Source organism: Chlorocebus sabaeus, chromosome 18 (genome assembly GCF_047675955.1).
Source record: "Chlorocebus sabaeus isolate Y175 chromosome 18, mChlSab1.0.hap1, whole genome shotgun sequence".
NCBI classification, from domain to species: Eukaryota; Metazoa; Chordata; class Mammalia; order Primates; family Cercopithecidae; genus Chlorocebus; species Chlorocebus sabaeus.
Genome location: NC_132921.1, coordinates 1213946 through 1231294, shown reverse-complemented (window position 1 = coordinate 1231294; position 17349 = coordinate 1213946). Strand labels below are relative to the sequence as shown.

Sequence of the window (17349 nt, the reverse complement as noted above, 5' to 3'; positions counted from 1 at the left end):
CTCACATTTCCTCTCTCCACCCTCCACGCAGACAGCAGCCCGGCACTGTAACAGAGAAAAAGGAGATTTTGTCTGATTCGTTAGTAATTGAGGGTTTGTAACAGACACGTTTTCTTCTTTGGAGAGAGAGCATAAGGATAAACTTAAGTGTGTATACCTGTAACTGTTCATTTTGGGAGCGGACTTTATTTTGGAGAAGATAAAAGAGAGAAAGAGACTGTGGGAGATTGACATCTGTTAGTTTGACATAATTGCCCCAAACTCAGCCCATCTGAGGGGCCAGGCTGTGGTGCGGCCGCCTTTGTCCATGTGCGCCTGGAGCCCCCACTCTGCCGGGCGTGGAGCAGAGAGAACAACGCGTCCTTTCACTGCACCTCTGGGAGCCTTTTCATTTTTTAAAAACATGCAAATGGCCACTGGGGAAAGGCTAAAAATACCTGTGTTTTGCATTTCTGTCTCCTGACGTGCAAGAAGTTGTCAGAGGAAGGCTCTTCGCATTTACCCAGTGGTTCCTTTGCAGAGGCAGGGCCAGCGGCCAGGCCCTCTTCCACCAACGTAGACCCCAGCACAAGCAGGCGTCGCACCCTGGCGTGGAGCCCCTGGCCCCCCCGTCGCCACTCTCACACCTCGTGCATCCCTGGGAGGCTGGGCCAGGGACTGCAGAGCCAGGCCCCAGGTCCACGCACAGATGCCCTGCACACGCTCTGATGATGGGCTACCTGCTGCCCCTCACATCTGCTCTCCCTGGAGAGGACAGGGGCATAGAAACCCTCCCGTGACCTGTCCTGAGGCTGTGAGAGGCCAGCAGATGCAGGGCCAGGACAGATTCCTGAGGATGCCCCTGCCCTGTAGTCCTTCCCACCCAGGACTGGGGTCAGAACAAGCCCTGAGCCACGTATCCTCAGCTTCCCCAGGCTCCCAGGGGAACTCTGGCGTTGAGCTTGGGGCCCCGCCTGGGCACATGGGTCCTGAGGCGCTGCCCTCAACAAAAGCCCTGGGATGGGCCTACGTGGGTCTCCTGGGGTCTCTCCGGGCTCAGGGCCCTGGGTCTGGATCACATGAGGGCTTCGGGGAGGGGGCTCCCTGCCACACAAAGTCACAGACGTTTCCTGCTCCTTTCTTCCAGATGGCCACCACGTCTGGGAGATGGAAGCGAAAACCGATCGTGACCTGTGCAAGCCGGTGAGTGCCTTTGGCGCAGCTGGAGCCACTGCGGGTCCCAGGGCTTGGGAGGCTGGGGTCTGCTGAAGCCACTGTGGGTCCCCAGGGCCTCAGGAAGGTGGGGTCCTGTTTGTTAAAATGAAACAAATAAAAATAATGCCTAGAATAACAGAACCAGTAACAAACAATCGCCAAGTACTTGCTGAAGCACCGTGTGCTGCACCCAACCTGTCAGGGTCAGGTCAGAGCCCTGGCGGCCGGGGATGGTGCCGGGCAGGCCGAGGGAAGGTCATCTCACACGGACCCTCCCGCCCTTTGCTGTCCCCTTGCTGTCACCATCACCTGGCACGGAGCAGGCCCCTGGGAGTCGGTGCTGTGCTGAGTTCCCGGGGCGTGGCCAGCACCTGCCCAGACCCAGAGCACTGAGGGCAGGGCTCTGTGGCATCCCCATGGGGACTCCTCACCCCATCCTCCGAGGCCGCCGATCGCACCAACCTCTCCTGTGATGGTGACTCAGGCACAAAAGCCTGGGCGTGGCTCCCGGACTCACGACTGGCCACAGCCTGTTAGCAGGTGGTGCATGTGTATGGGGCCGTGGCAGACGCGTTGCCAGGTTACGCTTCTGCTGTCACTGGGCCGTTTCCAGCACCCCCAGTCACCTGCCACAGCTTCCCTGGCACCATGTGCATGTGGTGGGTGCCTGAGGATAATGACCGTCCTCAGATTGGCTAGTCATGGAGATGACCTTTTGTCTGGACGGTTGTCGCTGCTCCCACATCTCCCACGAGGTGCTGGCTGCTGCGTGCGTCTCTCATAATCCAAGTGTTCATGTTTAAAGTGGTTTCTTGGAGGCAACGTCTTCTTGGTGGTGTCTTGGATCCTCTCTGATGCTGTCTTGTAATTGGCACATGTAGACCATTGATGTTTCATTGTTTGTTTTTGTTTGTTTGTTTTTGTTTTGTGAAACGGAGTTTCGCTCTTGTTGCCCAGGCTGGAGTGCAGTGGCGTGATCTCGGCTCACTGCAACCTCCACCTCCTGGGTTCAAGCGATTCTCCTGCCTCAGCTTCCCGAGTAGCTGGGATTACAGGCATGCGCCACCACACCCGGCTAATTTTGTATTTTTAGTAGAGACGGGGTTTCTCCATGTTGGTCAGGCAGGTCTCGAACTCCCAACCCCAGGTGATCCACCTGCCTCGGCCTCCCAAAGTGCTGGGATTACAGGCGTGAGCCACTGTGCCCGACCTGTTGTTTACTTATTATTGATACAGTTGGATTGATCCCTACATTGGATTCTTTGAGTGTTCTATTTAGTCCTATAAAAGCAGTAGAAATCTTTGGGCCAACGTAAGATACCACATGGCTCACAAGGGGGTTTTGAAGACATGAACGTGCTTCCAAGCTCAGCAGTGTGTGTCCCTGGGGGTCGGGGAAGTCTTGTGCACCCACTCAGTGTGTGCAGGTGGAAGCTGACCCGTTCAGAAACCTCAGGGAAGAGCCGATTTCGGGCAGCTGGAGGCAGGTGGACAGGACACCAGGGAGGGGCCTTCAGGTGGCTGGAGGCAGGTGGACAGGACACCGGGGAGGGGTCTTGAGGTCATCTGTTGGTGGGAGGGTCAGTGGCCTCCATGGAGAGCGGTGCTGGCACCTTCACTCCCTGTCTCGAAAGGCAGCTCTGTCAGAAAGCCGCGTCTTCCACCCTGCGACTTCAGCGCCCTTCCCCCGAGGGCCCATCCCCTTCCCAGAACCCTTTCCAAGTGGTTATCCGATGGAAAAGGTTCCTCCCTGGCCCTGGGTGAAGTGAGCTCACCTGCAGCTTCAGTGGTGTTCAGGCCTCACCTGAAGCTTAGGGCTCTGGTTCAATGCTGTCGCTTTTCTTGCCTTCACCTGAGAAGCCCCTCGAGGAAAGCTGGAGGCCCCAGGGCAGGCCGGCGTTCAGAGGAAGGAGTCTTGGCCTACCCTGCAGCCAGCGGGTCGGGGTGCTCAGAAGCGTCCTGGGAATGGCCGGCCACAGGCAGAAGCAGCCCGAGCTGCTGTACCAGCCTCTCCTCCCCACAGCCCATTCCCGTGTCCATACTGGCCTGCTTCCCGCAGCCCGTTGCCATGTCCATACCAGCCTCTCCTGCCCGCAGCCATTTCCTGTGCCCAGAAGGTCTGTGGCTCCCCGCTGGCTGGGGGTTTGCTGCTGGCCAGGGGGCTGGCAGCCTCTGCTCACGGGGTCGTCGCTGGGCCTCCCCGCCCACCAGGTGTCTGGTTCATTCCTTCCACTGGGCTGCCCCTGCTCTGCTCTGCGTCTATGCTGGGTACACTGACCTCCTGGCTCTCCGTCCCTCTGCCTGAGGGCATCGTAGCCTGGTGCCTGGCCTTGTGCTGCCCACCCGCCCTGGCCCTGGCTCTGTCAGGGTCTCCACAGGCTTCACCAGCCCCGCACATGCACGCGGGATGTGGGACACAGGATGTGGGACACAGGACGCTGGAGCCGGCCTGCCCTGTCCCCCTAGGCAGGGAGTGCAGGTCTGGAGGAGCTGTGAGCCTTTCCACATTGAAAACAATCCCAGCCAAGCCGACATCCACATTGTCTGTGATTTTCTGTTTTACTTTTGACACCGGCATATTTAGAAGGAAGCTTAACAAAAAGAAATTTAAGAGCACATGTGAAAAATTATGTACTTCAAGTTTACTGGTTTTTTTTTTTTTGAGACAGTCTCGCTCTGTCACCTAGATTGGAGTGCGGTGGCTCGATCTCAGCTCATTGCAGCCTCTGCCTCCCGGGTTCCAGTGATTCTCGTGCCTCAGTCTCCCAAGTAGCTAGGACTACAGGCGCCAGCCACCATGCCTGGCTAATGTTTTTGTATTTTTTTCAGTAGAGACAGGGTTTCACCATGTTGTCCAGGCTGATCTTGAACTCCTGACCTCAAGTGATCCACCTGCCTTGGCCTCCTAAAGTGCTGGGATTACAGGCGTGAGCCACCGCACCTGGCCTCCTGTTACATTTTTAATCTGTTAAATGGAGTTTGCTTTAATATATTTTTTTCTCATCATAAAGGAACTTCATACTCGTCGTGGACATTTGGACAATATAAAAAAGGAAATAAAACCTAGTGTAGTCTCACCAACTTAGACGTAACCACTGCTGGCATTGGGCATGCGTCCTGCTCCATTTGCTGCTTTGTGTGTAGACGTTCATGCAGACACACACATACACACATTATATACATTGTGTACATACATGTTTCTGTGTGTGTGTGTGTGCGCGCGCGCATATATATATATATATATGTTTGGGTTTTTTTTGAGACAGGGTCTTACTCTGTCATCCAAGCTGGAGTACAGTGACTTGATCACAGTTCACTGCAGCCTCGACCTCCCGTGCTGAAGCAATTCTCATGCCTCAGCCTCACCAGTAGCTGGGAACACAGGTGTGCCCTATCCTGCCCAGCTAATTTTTAAATTTTTGTAGAGATGGGGCCTCGCAGTGTTGCCCGGGCTGGTCCTGAACTCCTGGGCTCAAGCAGTCGTCCCGCCTGGGCCTCCCAAAGTGCTGGGATGACAGGTGTGAGCCACTGTGCTGCCTGTGCGTAAACAAAATGGGATGTGCTATGTCTACGGTTTTTGTACTTTCTGTAAGTAAGTGTATGAGCCTCATCTCAACAGTGGAGTTTTAAAGCAGGTTGTGTAGGTGCTGGTGCCGTTTGGAGCCTGTATTTTTTCCGGTACGGACGAGTTTCCCTCTCCCTTCCTGCTCTTCCGTGTTGCTTCTTTATCGCTTCCTTCTCTGTGTATTTAAGTAGCAGTGCTCCCACGGAGATAGTATTTTTGTCATATAATTTGTCTATTTAGAGAGATGAAGTGGGTTCGCCTGTGCCCACATCAACACAGGCCCTTCCAGTCAGGTAGGACCTAGGAAAACTGGTATGCACCGTCCAGCCTGCCCCACAGGGTCCCGCCTCCGCCTATCCAACCCGCCTCATGGGGTCCCCGCCTCCACCCCAGCCTGGCCCACAGGTTCCCGCCTCCGCCCATCCAGCCTGGCCCACAGGTTCCCGCCTCCGCCCATCCAGCCTGGCCCACAGGTTCCCGCCTCCGCCCATCCAGCCTGGCCCACAGGTTCCCGCCTCCGCCCATCCAGCCTGGCCCACAGGTCCCCGCCTCCGCCCATCCAGCCTGGCCCACGAGGTCCTCACCTCCACCCCAGCCTGTCCCATGGGGTCCCCGCCTCCACTCCTCTCGCCACTGCCTCTGAATGCCTCCCGGCCTGTTTTTATTTCAGTCTCGTGAGACGTTTCCTTCTTGTCTCTTCCCTCAGCTGCTTGTGCTCTAAAGACCCTCCTGCTGTAGCAGCTGCCCTGAGCGCTGCTGAATTCAGAAAACAGCCCTGGAGGAAGCGTCTCTTTATCCCCCATACAAATGCTAAGACAGGCTCCGGGCGGCCAGAGCTTCCCGGGTCAGCCCAGGAGATGGCCAGGCCAGGCGAAGCCCAGACCCACAGTGCTCTGGGGGCAGCCCAGGCTCTGTGGGCATTAACAGAACTTGTGGTCCTTCCAGCAGCAGCTTCAGCTCTCCTGGGGCAGCTCTGATGAGGGGCAAAGGCAGGAAGACGCCCATGTGCCGTGGCTTCTGCCTCTTCCCAATGAACTGCAGTTAATTAAACAACACAGTCCTGCTGCCAGGAGAAAGCGTGGCCCCAAGGCACAGGGCCCCGGGGAGGGCACAGGCCGGCATGGCCCCTCTGCATCGATGTCTGGGCCTCAGCTCTTTCATTATTTGTAAATGAGAGAACCTGGACCCGAAGTTATCTTCAGTTTTCTGTCTTTAACACTCACAAGATTTTGTTGTTAACATGATTCAATCAATGTAGCTATTAAGCTAGGTGCTGTGCTGTAATTAATTATTTTAACAAAAGAAGTAATACAATGGATTTTTCTCCTGCTTGTTAAACTAAGTCATATGATTATAAAAATTAAACTTTATAGACGCGACTCACACCAAGCCTCTCCCCAAATACCAAGTGTCGCCCTCGGCAGGGATGCCCGCATCACCCCAGTCATTTAGGGTCATTAGAGCCCCGAGTAACGCTGGGGCCTAAGCAAGTGGTCGGGATGTCTGTGTCCCAGCCCCGCACCCAGCCCCGACCTCTGTGAACAGCCACACCCCATGGCTTGCGTTTCGTGTGTGTACTTGAGAGAGCATGAGTTTTGTAAACGTGCTGCTGACTCATTAAAAACATGAAAAGGTAACGGCAGCCTCCACATGCCGTCCTCGGCTGTCTGTGCCTCCGTGCCCTTGGCTGTTCCCACCCCGGGGTCTGCGGGGGTCAGGGGCCACCTCCTCTTCCTCAGTTGGAGTGAATTTGGGGTCTGGTTGAGGGCCTCGGCCATCATCAAATGTGACAAACACAAGCCCTCCCCTGAGACCGCGCCTCCAGGATGCACCTGCTCCTCCGGGGTTCACTGCAATCGTCTGAGCGGTGCTGGACCACCGACCACTTCTATCACACAGTGGCCAGCGATGGGGCCTTGGGTCATTTTCTGAAGGTCACCAACCCTTTGGCATCGGAGTAGGCAGAGCCTTTTGCATCCCCACCAGGCCCCTTGCCCAGGTGGCCCCGGGCAACCTCCACCCTCAGGCACCTCGGGTCCCAGTTCTGTTCACAGCTTCTCTTTTCCTGGCTTCTTTCCCTCTATTGACAAGATTTCAGTCTTGAGGTTGGTCCTGTTTGCTCCAGTTCTCTGAGGAAGCCTCTCGGCTCCTAGGTGTGCAAGAAGCCAAGGGCATCCCTTCCCTGTGAGTGTCCACACACAAGTGCAGGTGGCACAGAGCATCCAGGGCTGTCGTCGGCTGCTTCTGGACGCCCAGGTGGCCAGTCAGGAGTTCACCGTCACAGCGTCCCGCGCCGCCATGGAAACGCAGGGTTGCTGTGTGGCTGCCATGGCGCAGCAGCCATCGCCTGCCAGGTGCTAATTGTGCCTCCTGTGTGCCCTTCTCCTCTAGAATTCTCTGGTGGTTGAGATCCCGCCGTTTCGGAATCAGAGGATAACCAGTCCTGTTCACGTCAGTTTCTACGTCTGCAACGGGAAGAGAAAGCGAAGCCAGTACCAGCGTTTCACCTACCTTCCCGCCAACGGTAACGCCATCTTTCTAACCTTAAGCAGTGAAAATGAGCGCGTGGGGTGCTTTTTCTAAAGACGCAGAAACGACGTCGCCGTAAAGCAGCATGGCGTGTTGCACGTTTAACTGTGTGATGTCCCGTTAGTGACGCTGAGTCATCGATTCCCTGAGAAGGAAAGGAAAAGGGAAGCTTTTTTCGGATGCATTTTCCTTGGTCCCTGTTGGGGTTTGGTCGGGGGGTTGCATACTCAGATAGTCACGGTTATTCTGCTTCTTGCGAATGTATAACAGCCCAGGGGAAAACATGGCTCTTCTGCTCCAAAAAACCGAGGGGGTCCTGGTGTGCATTTGCATCCTAAAGCTGCTTCAGGTGAAAAGGCAAATAGGTACAGCTATTTTGCAGGCAACTTTAGCAATAAACTTTGCTTTTAAGCCTATAGTCCTGATGTGGTCTTTAAGGATGGTGAATGAGCTTTGTGCTGGGCGGACGTCCCCAAGACACTTCTCCAGGGGTAATTTCATCTCCTGGGACCGTGGGCATCCACGCTGGGGCACCTTCTCCTCAACCTGCCTGTCCCTTAACCGCCGTGGGAATGGCTCCTTTTCACTATAAAAAAAAACAAAAACAAAAAAATCAGCTTCTGTTTTTAACCTTTAGGGTGTTTTCTTAAAGAAAATACCATTGAGTTTGTTTTTTCAGTCCCTGAACCAGTAGAAGAGAAGGGTGTCCCCCACGCCATCCCAGGTTTCCTTTGTGGGTACAGGCCACACCCCCCAGCTCGGAGAGGACAGAGTGAGCTGTCATTCTGAGTTTTACTGTATTTTGGGTAAGCCTAGCTAACATCAACAATCTTTTTATATCGCTTTTTTTCTAAAAACTGCAGAGATTCCTATCATCGAGAGGGAAATTACACACTGCAAACTGATTGCAAAAGCAGCCGCGTTTTCTTAGCAAAATCGGGGTGTTTTGAAGGTTTCCATTTTCTCTGAACGTAAACAGCATTTGTAATAGACCAGATGCTAAGAAAGCCATCGAATCCCCATGTTCACACTGAACTGTTGGGACTCCCCGTTTTGTCAGACAAGCTCTAGAAACACCTCTCAACAGGTGGAAAATGGGGTTTCGCTGTAAAGTCGCTGTACCCTGAGAGTGTCTGTGAGACAAGCTGTAGTGGGTACGGGCAGCCCCCAGCCCAGCCCTCGCGGGGAAGAGCCTCACAGTCTGGGACCCCCTGGGATTGTGGGGAAGAGCCTCACGTTCTGGGACCCCCCTCGGGTTTACATGATCTGTGCCACCCACACTTAGTGAGCCCGACCTCTTCTTGGAACAAAGTACAATATATCTTACAGAAGAAAATATTTCATCTTTTTCTGAAAATATAATGATTGTGTCCCAATTAAACTTCAAGCGTGGTTGACCAGAAATTGAATATTTTAAAGAAAACCTAGGCCTTACAGAGAAGGGCTGCTTTCCGGAGCAGTGCATTAATTTTTTTCTTATTTGCTCGGCACCCGGCAGTCCCCACCGTGGGTTTGAGCAGCACCGAGTTTAGCACAGATCACGCGTCTCAGAGGCAAAAGAAGGGGTGTGTGGGGAGCATGCCTGCCCTTCACAGGCAGGAGGTGGAGGCCCCCAGAACCATGGCCACAGCATGGAGCCGGTGGGGTTGAGCCGCTCCTGCTACCTCCTGTCCACACCCCGCCTGGCAGCCAGCCGTCCTGTCCTACCAGCCGCGCTTCTGCCTCAGTCAGCCTCAGCTCCCCTCTCAGCTCCGTGCCCGGCGTGGACGTCTCTCCTGGACCCCCGCCCAGTGTCCCGGCTGCACCCTCCACCCGCCATCTGTCCCAGCATGGCTCAACATAGGCCAGGTTCCCCAGGCTCGCCCTGGGCACCAGCCTTCGCCCGTCCTCCCTCTCTTTGCCTCTGTCGTCTCTCCTTTCCTGGGCGAAGCACCATAGTCCCTGGGTGACCATCCCAGGCCCCCACGAGTACACTGACCAGGCCCCCAGGGGCTCCCCGGCTCCCTGTCACCCCACCTGGTCCTGAGGGCTATGACCACAACTTGCACCAGACTGTGAGCCCCTCAGGCAGAGCCCCCAGGCTGCTGCAGGGCGAGATCTCCGGTGTTGACACTGTGCCTACCTCAAGGCCGCTGTCAGTGTGGTTCTTAAATAAATAAACGAATGAATGGAAACCAGCACCCAAGTATCCGTGTTCCGTCCCGCGTCCCTGCTGCACCTCCTGCCCCTGCAACCCCGGCTGGGTCTGAGGACGCCAAGGCCACTCCAGGACCTTCATCCTCCATGCTGTGTATCTGTGTCTTGGGGTCCAGCTCGGATGGCTTCTTCCACGGGGTCTGAGAGATAGTTGCCAGCTCTGCTTCCGCAGCACCTGGAGTGGAGGCAGGACGGGTGGGTGTGGGTGGAGGACAGCAGGTTAGCAAGCCCCAGCCTGACTCAAAGCTTCTCTTGGTTTACTTTTTCCCTTTTTCACACTGTTGTGTGGGGGGTTGTTCGCATTCTAGGTTTCCACTGTGCCAGTGAGCTTCGGGTCTGTGCGCCCGGGGGTCACGGCGTTGAGGGGCGGACTCTTGGGGTCATGAACTGTGCTGTTGAAATGCACAAGATGACAAAAATGAACACACTTAAACTCCAGCTGTGGAATTCCTTTCATGTACACATTTGTAAAATCAAGTCTCATTTTAGGTTTTCCTTCAAAATTGCCGTCCCCACAGGCAGGACAGGGAGGCAGCGCGGGGAGGCTGCACGGGGGAGGTGGCACGGGGAGGTGGCCCAGGGAGGCCATGGCCTGGCGTCTCTCAAGTCAGAAGGTCACAGTGGTCAGCCTCCGGGAATCACGCATCTGAGTGCAGAGGGCCCCCGGGCTCAGGTGGGGCTGAGCCTTTGGTTGATGATCTGTGATGGGGCCCAGAAGGAGAGTTCTCTTCACCCTCCCTAGCGGGGCCAGGCGTTAAATGGGGAAGAGTTCCCACCAGAATGTATCAGCTCCATGAACGGAGCAGGCACAGACCTCGAGGAGTCCTGCCGGCCGCCCCTCCTGACATCCCGGAGTGCTGCCCAGTGAGCAAAGTGGAAAGGTCGTCTGCAATTAAAGAGGCTGGAACACAGGCGCCCACAGAGAGGCTTCCTGAGCGGCTTGTCTGTCACTGTTTTTGTTTAACTGCGGCCTGAATTTAATCTCCCGGAAGGCATGTTAGGAGGGCTGAGGGATGATCTGGTACCAGGAAGGTTTGCAGTTCCAAGAGGTGATTCCAAAATGTCAGCATTGCAGGTGGAGAGAGGTGAGCCCAGAACGTGGGGACCCTGCCCAGGCGGCATCCGCGTGGCCTGGAGCTTGCGTGAGGGGTGCACTTACACCCCCAGATAGGAGCAGGCAGTGTGGAGCCACGGGCACTTTGGAGAAAGAAAACCAAGTTACAAACTCCAAATTACCTGCCAAAGTCAGTGTTTTTTTAAACAAGAAAATAAAACATGACAAATCACTGGGTCTTGTCAGGTGTTTTTGTCTGAAGTCGTTTTAGTCAGTTACCTGGAAATGCTTCCAGGGCCCCAGGGCTGGGGACATGGAGCTCTTCCCCCATCAGTGCCGAGGAGAAGCTGCTGGCGGCCCCAGGTCCCCGTGGGAACACACAGCCAGCCCTGCCTCTGCGGGGGTCCCTTTGGTGGCCAGAGCCCCCTTCCTCAGGACACACGGTCCAGCTGAGGGTCATCCGGTGACAGGGAGTGGCTGCTGTGATAATCCAGGCACAGAAACAGCTTTGACCACAGAACACGATGTCCAGGGTGCGAGGGCGTCGGGACGGATCTGCCTCAGGATCTGGGGGTCTCTCATGGGGGGTGGGCATGGGCCCCAAGACCAGACAGGAGCCAGCTGGAGACTCGGATGTCACAAAGAAGGGTAGATGCGCTTCCCGCCCCGGTTACTCACCAGCCCCTCTGCTGGCCCTGCCACGATGACCTAGGCCTGAGAATCTCTTTCTGCCTCAAGGGGTAGAAAGGGGAATAGATTCCATTACTTCCCTGTTTGCAATGGATTATTAAATCTAGCAATAACTGTGGCATCGGCGAGGTGTTGGTACAAAGGGGGCCGGGGTCCTGTGGCCTTGGATCCACCCCAGTGAAGGTCACCGGAGGGAGCTGCTCAGGGAGTGAGCCATGGGGTGGGGGAGGCTGTGAAACTGAGGTCCCTGTGCACAGAGCGCACCACCCAGGGTCAACAGCTGGGGGCGTGTCTCCGCTGGCACTTCCCAGGCCACAGAACCGGCCCCTCTAGGAAGCCTCCTCCAGATGGCGTGGCCCAGGCCCTCAGTAAGCTCAGCTGGGGCTGCGTGAGCTGAGGGGCTCAGAGCACCCTGCAAGGGATCCTCCTGGTTGCAGACAAGCAGTCCTGGGCCACTGCCTGACCTCCACGCCCTCCTGCTCAGCCCAGCAGCCTCCCCTTCCCAGGGGTTTCCCATTCTGCCTTTTCCCTGGACTTCCCGGCTCACTTTGTCCAAGTCCACTGCATATAAAGCTTGATCCTGAGACAGTGAAGTTCGTGAGGTCTCTGCAGATGCTCAGCGGCCCCAAATCGCCCTTTCATTGCCACTGGCCAACAGCACACCCTGGGTGGGCCTCGAACACCTGTGGCCTCTTCCTCTCCCCTCCCCTCACTTGTAGGCACCCTGGGGCTGGGCCTGAGCTCGGCTCTCACTGCAAAGTGAACCTGCCCATTTCAGACACCCAGGCATGGCTCCCATGTTCCCTCATCTGATCCCGCCATCATGGCAGCTGCCTCCCAGCTCCTGACGACGTCAGGTCAGCCCTGGCCTCGCGGTGCTCTGGGTTTCAGCCTTGAGACACTTTCCATGTGTCGGCTGTGGGCGCCTCGATGCACCAGGGCCTGGTCACAGGTTCTTAAAGCAGAGATTCTCCTGGCACCCCTTGTGCGCCCTCCAAGGGCCTAAAACGCAGACGACCCACACTCCATGCCCTGTCCTGTGCAGGAACCAGGGTGGCCTCCCCTTTCTGCAGCTTGTAGGGGTCAAGCCGGGCGCCCCACAGTGATGTTTCAGCCCAGCTCTGCCCCAGCTTAGAAGTCCTACCTGATTTCAAACAGAGCAGATGATGCTGACATTTCCAGCCCGCGGTGTGGCCTGCACCACACTCCAGGTGGCCACGGGGCGAGGAGTCTGGGAGCCCAGCTGCCGAGTGTGTCTGTGGCGGGAGCTGAGCTGGCCCCACCTGTGAGCAGTGGCCTGTGGGCTCCTCATCCCTGTTCTACTGAGAGCCCCACAACCACCCGAGGGAGGGAGGCAGCTTTTATTAAATTTCAGTTTTGTCGGTTGCCTCACTCTTCAGACACCGAGTGAGGGAGGGGTGTTCTGATGCTCACTGTTGATGCTGTAAACCTGAGGGAAGGGAATTCTGTCACATGCTGTGGGGTGCCGGCCCCACCAGACCTCCCAGGAGACCTCCCCAAATGTCCAGAGAAGGGCTCCAATTAAAAGGGGAGCCGGAGATGTGCTCGCCAAAACCCCTACCAGCGAGACGCCAGGCATCCCAGCCACCCGACACTCAGGCCGTGCGTGTCCTCAGAGCCTGTTTTAAAGTGGGAGGGATTTGGGGTGGAAGACGGCTCCTTCAGAAATCAGAGATGAGGGGAATACATTAGGGAACTAGCGTCGGGATCCAGACTGGTGTGGAAGAGTCCACAGGACTCAGCATCCGACGGGCGCGCCTGGGGCTGGGCGAGTCTGGCTGCAGAAGGAGGATGGGGCTGGGAGCCTGAGACAGGACGAGAGGGCGGGAAGGGGCTTGTTTAGAAATCTAAGGGCCATGGGCCACCAAAAACAAACCAGGAGGTGTGAGTCAGTGGGGAGGCTGGGCGCCAGGAAGCCTGCGCCCCGGGACATGCATGGGGCAAGAGGAGCACCCTGAGCTTGGCGACGTTGGCCGCGCACCTGGGAGGGACCCGCCTGTCCACGCGGAGACGCTCCCGGACCGATGCATCGGCCACGCTGCCGCCCCACTGTGACTCCATGGCTCCAGCCAGAATGGGAAAGCCTGGCCCCGCAGAACACAGAGGGCCACCCAGGCAAGGATTGGCGAGAGCCGACCAGTGTGCGTTTCGGCTTATGTGGTCTGTGGGAGCGTCCTCTGTCATCAGCCTAGTTGGGCAACAGATCCTCCTCGCCGTGCCCTGGAGCAGCATGGGGCCGCCCCACGGCCCGAGGCCCCCTCGCGCTTCCCCTCGCCGCTGCCGTGTCGTCCTGGCTCCGTCGCTGCCACCCGAGACCCCCGTCAAGTCACTGAGCCCTGCGCCTGTTTTCACACTTCTGTGTGTGTAGGAAGCCCCCCACCGATGTTGCTTGGGGTCGACGTGATAAACCTGAGGGAAAGGGAATTCTCTCACCCCCACCGACACACAGGATGGGTGTGAAGGCAACGTGAGATCATGAACAAAAGCACTCGGGCCTGTCGTGGGCTCCTCGCCGGGGTTAGCCGCGGTTGTCAGCCGCCACGGAGCTGCGGTTTCAGCCTGGAGGTCTGTGGCGTGCGTGGTTGGAAACAACTCACGTGGCTGTGGCTCCGGAAGAGTGTGCCGTCCTGGAAACCTTGGAACATGCTTCGGCAGGAACGCCAGTGAAGAGTCGGGGAGAGAGCACGAATTCCCAAAGGCAGATGGAGTTTGGAAGGACCCTTCTCTGTCTCCCGTCAGGCGGTGCCTGGTTGGTACAGATTCACCCCCTGGTGGTCCATGGGTCCCTCACCTGCTCTGGAAACTGATCTTGGCTCTGAACATGAAGAAATGATGCCCGCTCAGCCTCGAGGGACGGGTGAGAGGACAGCTCCATCCGCTGTTTTCTTTCATTGTTTGAGAAAAGTCATGCCCTGGAGGAGTCATTCCTGGTTGTTTATGTTGATGGCAAAACTTGGACTTTATTGTCGTACAGCAAACAGAAGACAATCTGATCTTTGTTTTCCAGGGGTTTAGACTTTAAACAAAACCCCTTTTGTCCAGTACTGTAGCGCGTACCTTGTAGAGTAATTCAAGCTAAACACTTGAGGTTGCATAAAAATGTGGGCCTGGGGGAGAAGGGAACTGTCTTGGGATTGTTCCTTGCTGTGCATGGCACCTGCAGCGTGCAGGCAGCTCGGTGTTGGATCTCCCCGCCCCCGACGCCACCTGGGGACCAGATGTTACTGTGGACGCAGGAAGGGGGTCCGGGGCACCGTCTCAGCCTTCGGGGCTTCCGTAGTGAGCACCACTGGCCAGGTGCCTTGTAAACAACAGACATTCATTTCTCATAGCTCTGGGGGCTGAAAGTCTGAGGTCGGGGCTGGTACGGTCAGGTTCTGGTGAGGACCTTTCCAGGTTGCAGATAGCCAAAATCCTGCCATATCCTCACGTGGCAGGACAGGCAATTTGTCTCTTCCTCTTCATGGGATGACAGTCCCGTTGGATCAGGGCCCCGCCCTGATGATATTGTTTAACCCCCAGTTACCTCCTGCAAACCCTATTCTGAAGTAGAGTCACATAGACGGGGGTTAAGGCCTCAACATGAGGTTGAGGGGACATGATTCCGTCCATAGCAGTGACCCCACTTGTCTAAAGCCAAAGGGCTGGGCCTGCCCCTTGCCCCCCTGCCTGCCCATCCCCAGGTCCCCGTTCTTGTCCCCACGCCCCCCCCCCCCCCCGCCCACCCCCAGGTACTCCCTGTGCTGCAGACAGAGTCCCCAAGGAGCCAGGAGCTGCCGGTCACCAACCGCACAGGAAGCCGACGGGTGGGGCAGGCTCATGCCGATTTTCATTCTCAGATCTTGTCACCTCTGTCTTATAGCAGAAGGGGGCCCTGATCTGGGAGCCATGAAGACCCCAGCTGTCCCCCAGGAGCCCGGTCACACCAAGGCAGCCAAGGGGACTACGTTGGGAGGAAGCTGCGGTCGGGGCCATTAGGAGCTGTGAGGGGCCCCCAGGTCTGCCCTCGGTGAGGGGCTCTGCCTGTCCTGGGGCTGCATAGATCCAGCTGGGGCTTTAGAACCGGAACCGTTCGAGGAGCTGTGGCAGGTGAAGCCCCACTCACGTCCTGGCTCCTGTTGCCATGTAGAGATGGGAGCCCATTTTCCAGGCTTGGGGTTCTTTAAAGAGAGGCCAGGATTGTGCTGAGTGCTCTCTGGCCCTGGTGGGGGCTTTGTGAGGGAGGCCTTGGGGGAGAGGCTCTCCCAGCTCACTGCCTGCGTCTTTGGCCAGAACTGGCACCTGCACGGGGCCTGGAAACGTCGTGCTCACCTGGGGCAGAAGCCTCCCTCCAGGATTTAGCTCCCGACATCACTGCTATTGAGGCAGAGACTCTGCAGTGGCGTCAGGGAAAAGCTGGGCCCCAGAACAGCATCAGGCACGGGACAGGCCCTCAGTGCCTTCCACGGAGGATGCAGTGAGGCCTGGGTCTGTGAGGACGGTTTACCTGTCAGCTCTGCACACCACTGACCGCTGCGCGCCGCCTCCACAGACAGTCCCTGTGAGCGATGGGGCTGCCGTGGACAACGGCGCTGCTGTGGACACTGGGGCTCTCATGGACAATGGGGTAGCCACCGTGGACAACGGGGCTGCCATGGACGCTGGGGCTGTCATGGACAGTGGGGTGGACAACGGGGCTGCCGTGGACGCTGGGGCTGTCATGGACAATGGGGTAGCCACCGTGGACAACGGGGCTGCCGTGGACGCTGGGGCTGCCGTGGACGCTGGGGCTGTCATGGACAGTGGGGTAGCCACCATGGACAACGGGGCTGCCGTGGACGCTGCAGCCAGCCTGCCCCGTGGGAATATGCTTTGTAAGCTGGCAGGCGCTGAGGCCAGCACTCGCCTTCCACGCTCTGCTCTTTGTAACGAGTTTCATAAACTCACCCTCAGGTGATTGGCGTTTCTAGTGCACCGTTGCTTAGCCTGAAAGTGAGCTGCCCTTTTTCTGAGCCCATCCATTTGCAGCCTCTCCCCCAGCCCCACGTGGCTGATGTTCCACCCCAGCCCCACGTGGCTGACGTCATCAGGAGGCAGCCAGAGGCCGCCTGGCGCAGGGTGAGCCCGGAACACGTGCTGTCCGCGTGAATGGGGCCCGTGCGGCTCCCTCCACGGGCGAGACTCCTAGGCTCTTGTGCAGACGCTCGCTCGTTTCCTCGCTGATAGGATGCGTTTCACGCGGCTCTGATTTACAGCGCAGGCGTACATCTTCCCTGAAACCCACACAAAAAGCACAGTTTAGGCCAAGCGCAGGTGCAGTATGTTCGTGCATTTAAGCTTCTTAGATGCTGGGATGTGGAAGCAGCCGTGTGGCTTTCCTTTACTTGTGAAGGTGAGTTTTGCATTTTCCAGCTTCTCTCTGTATTGAGAAGGCCGCAGCTCTCTGGGGCTTGACTTAGCAGAGAACATCCCGCTACCTCCTCATGGGCCAGCGGGTCAGGCGGGGCCATCCAGAAACATCCCCCGCGGGTGCCGGGTGCCAGGTGCCTCACGCGTCCCTGCCGTCCACGGCCCTTTGTCCCTGGCTGTACTTCACGTCAGTGCCCCTTGGGGCAAGGACAGGGAGATGGGGGAGTCACCTGGGGAAGGCCCGGCCCTGGTGGGAGGCAGCTTTGGAGCAGCTGGGATGGCACAAGATGCTGCTGCCAGGGCCGAGAAACCATCTGGCCAACCCCAGACTTGAGCTGGACCTCACGGGCAAGGCTGAGAGAAGCTGCCTGGGGACCCCAGCCCAAGGAGGGGCACTGCGGCAGGAACAGGAGCAGACACCTGCAGGATCAGCCCGGGCCACCTTCCAGCGCGGTGACCACACCCACAGCTCACGCTGCCAAGGGACCGGGACTGGCTCTCCAGACTCACAAGATGCCATCATGGGCGGGGCACATGTGGCAACCCCAGGTTTCAAGTCACTGCCCCCAGCTCCCTGCAAATAGCTGTGGGCGGGAGAGGGGCAGCGGGCAGGCACACGAGCTTATTCCTGGGAGGAGCGTGTTGCCACAGCCTCCGTGGGCTGGAGCCCCGGGCCTCAGGGAGCGCCTGCCTGTGGGTGGGGGGACGGGAG

The 17349-nt window shown here is 57.4% G+C and overlaps 1 protein-coding gene across 4 annotated transcripts in view; it reads left to right on the top strand.

The window, feature by feature from the left end:
* The window catches only part of NFATC1 (nuclear factor of activated T cells 1), a 129649-nt gene that overhangs the window by 66270 nt on the left and 46030 nt on the right, over positions 1-17349 (top strand). For all 4 annotated transcript variants that reach the window (XM_008013721.3, XM_008013723.3, XM_008013724.3 and 1 more), the window contains exons 7-8: positions 1127-1182; positions 7151-7283. In XM_008013721.3, the coding sequence (XP_008011912.3) occupies positions 1127-1182; positions 7151-7283 (189 nt within the window). The remainder of the gene's footprint in view (positions 1-1126; positions 1183-7150; positions 7284-17349) is intronic.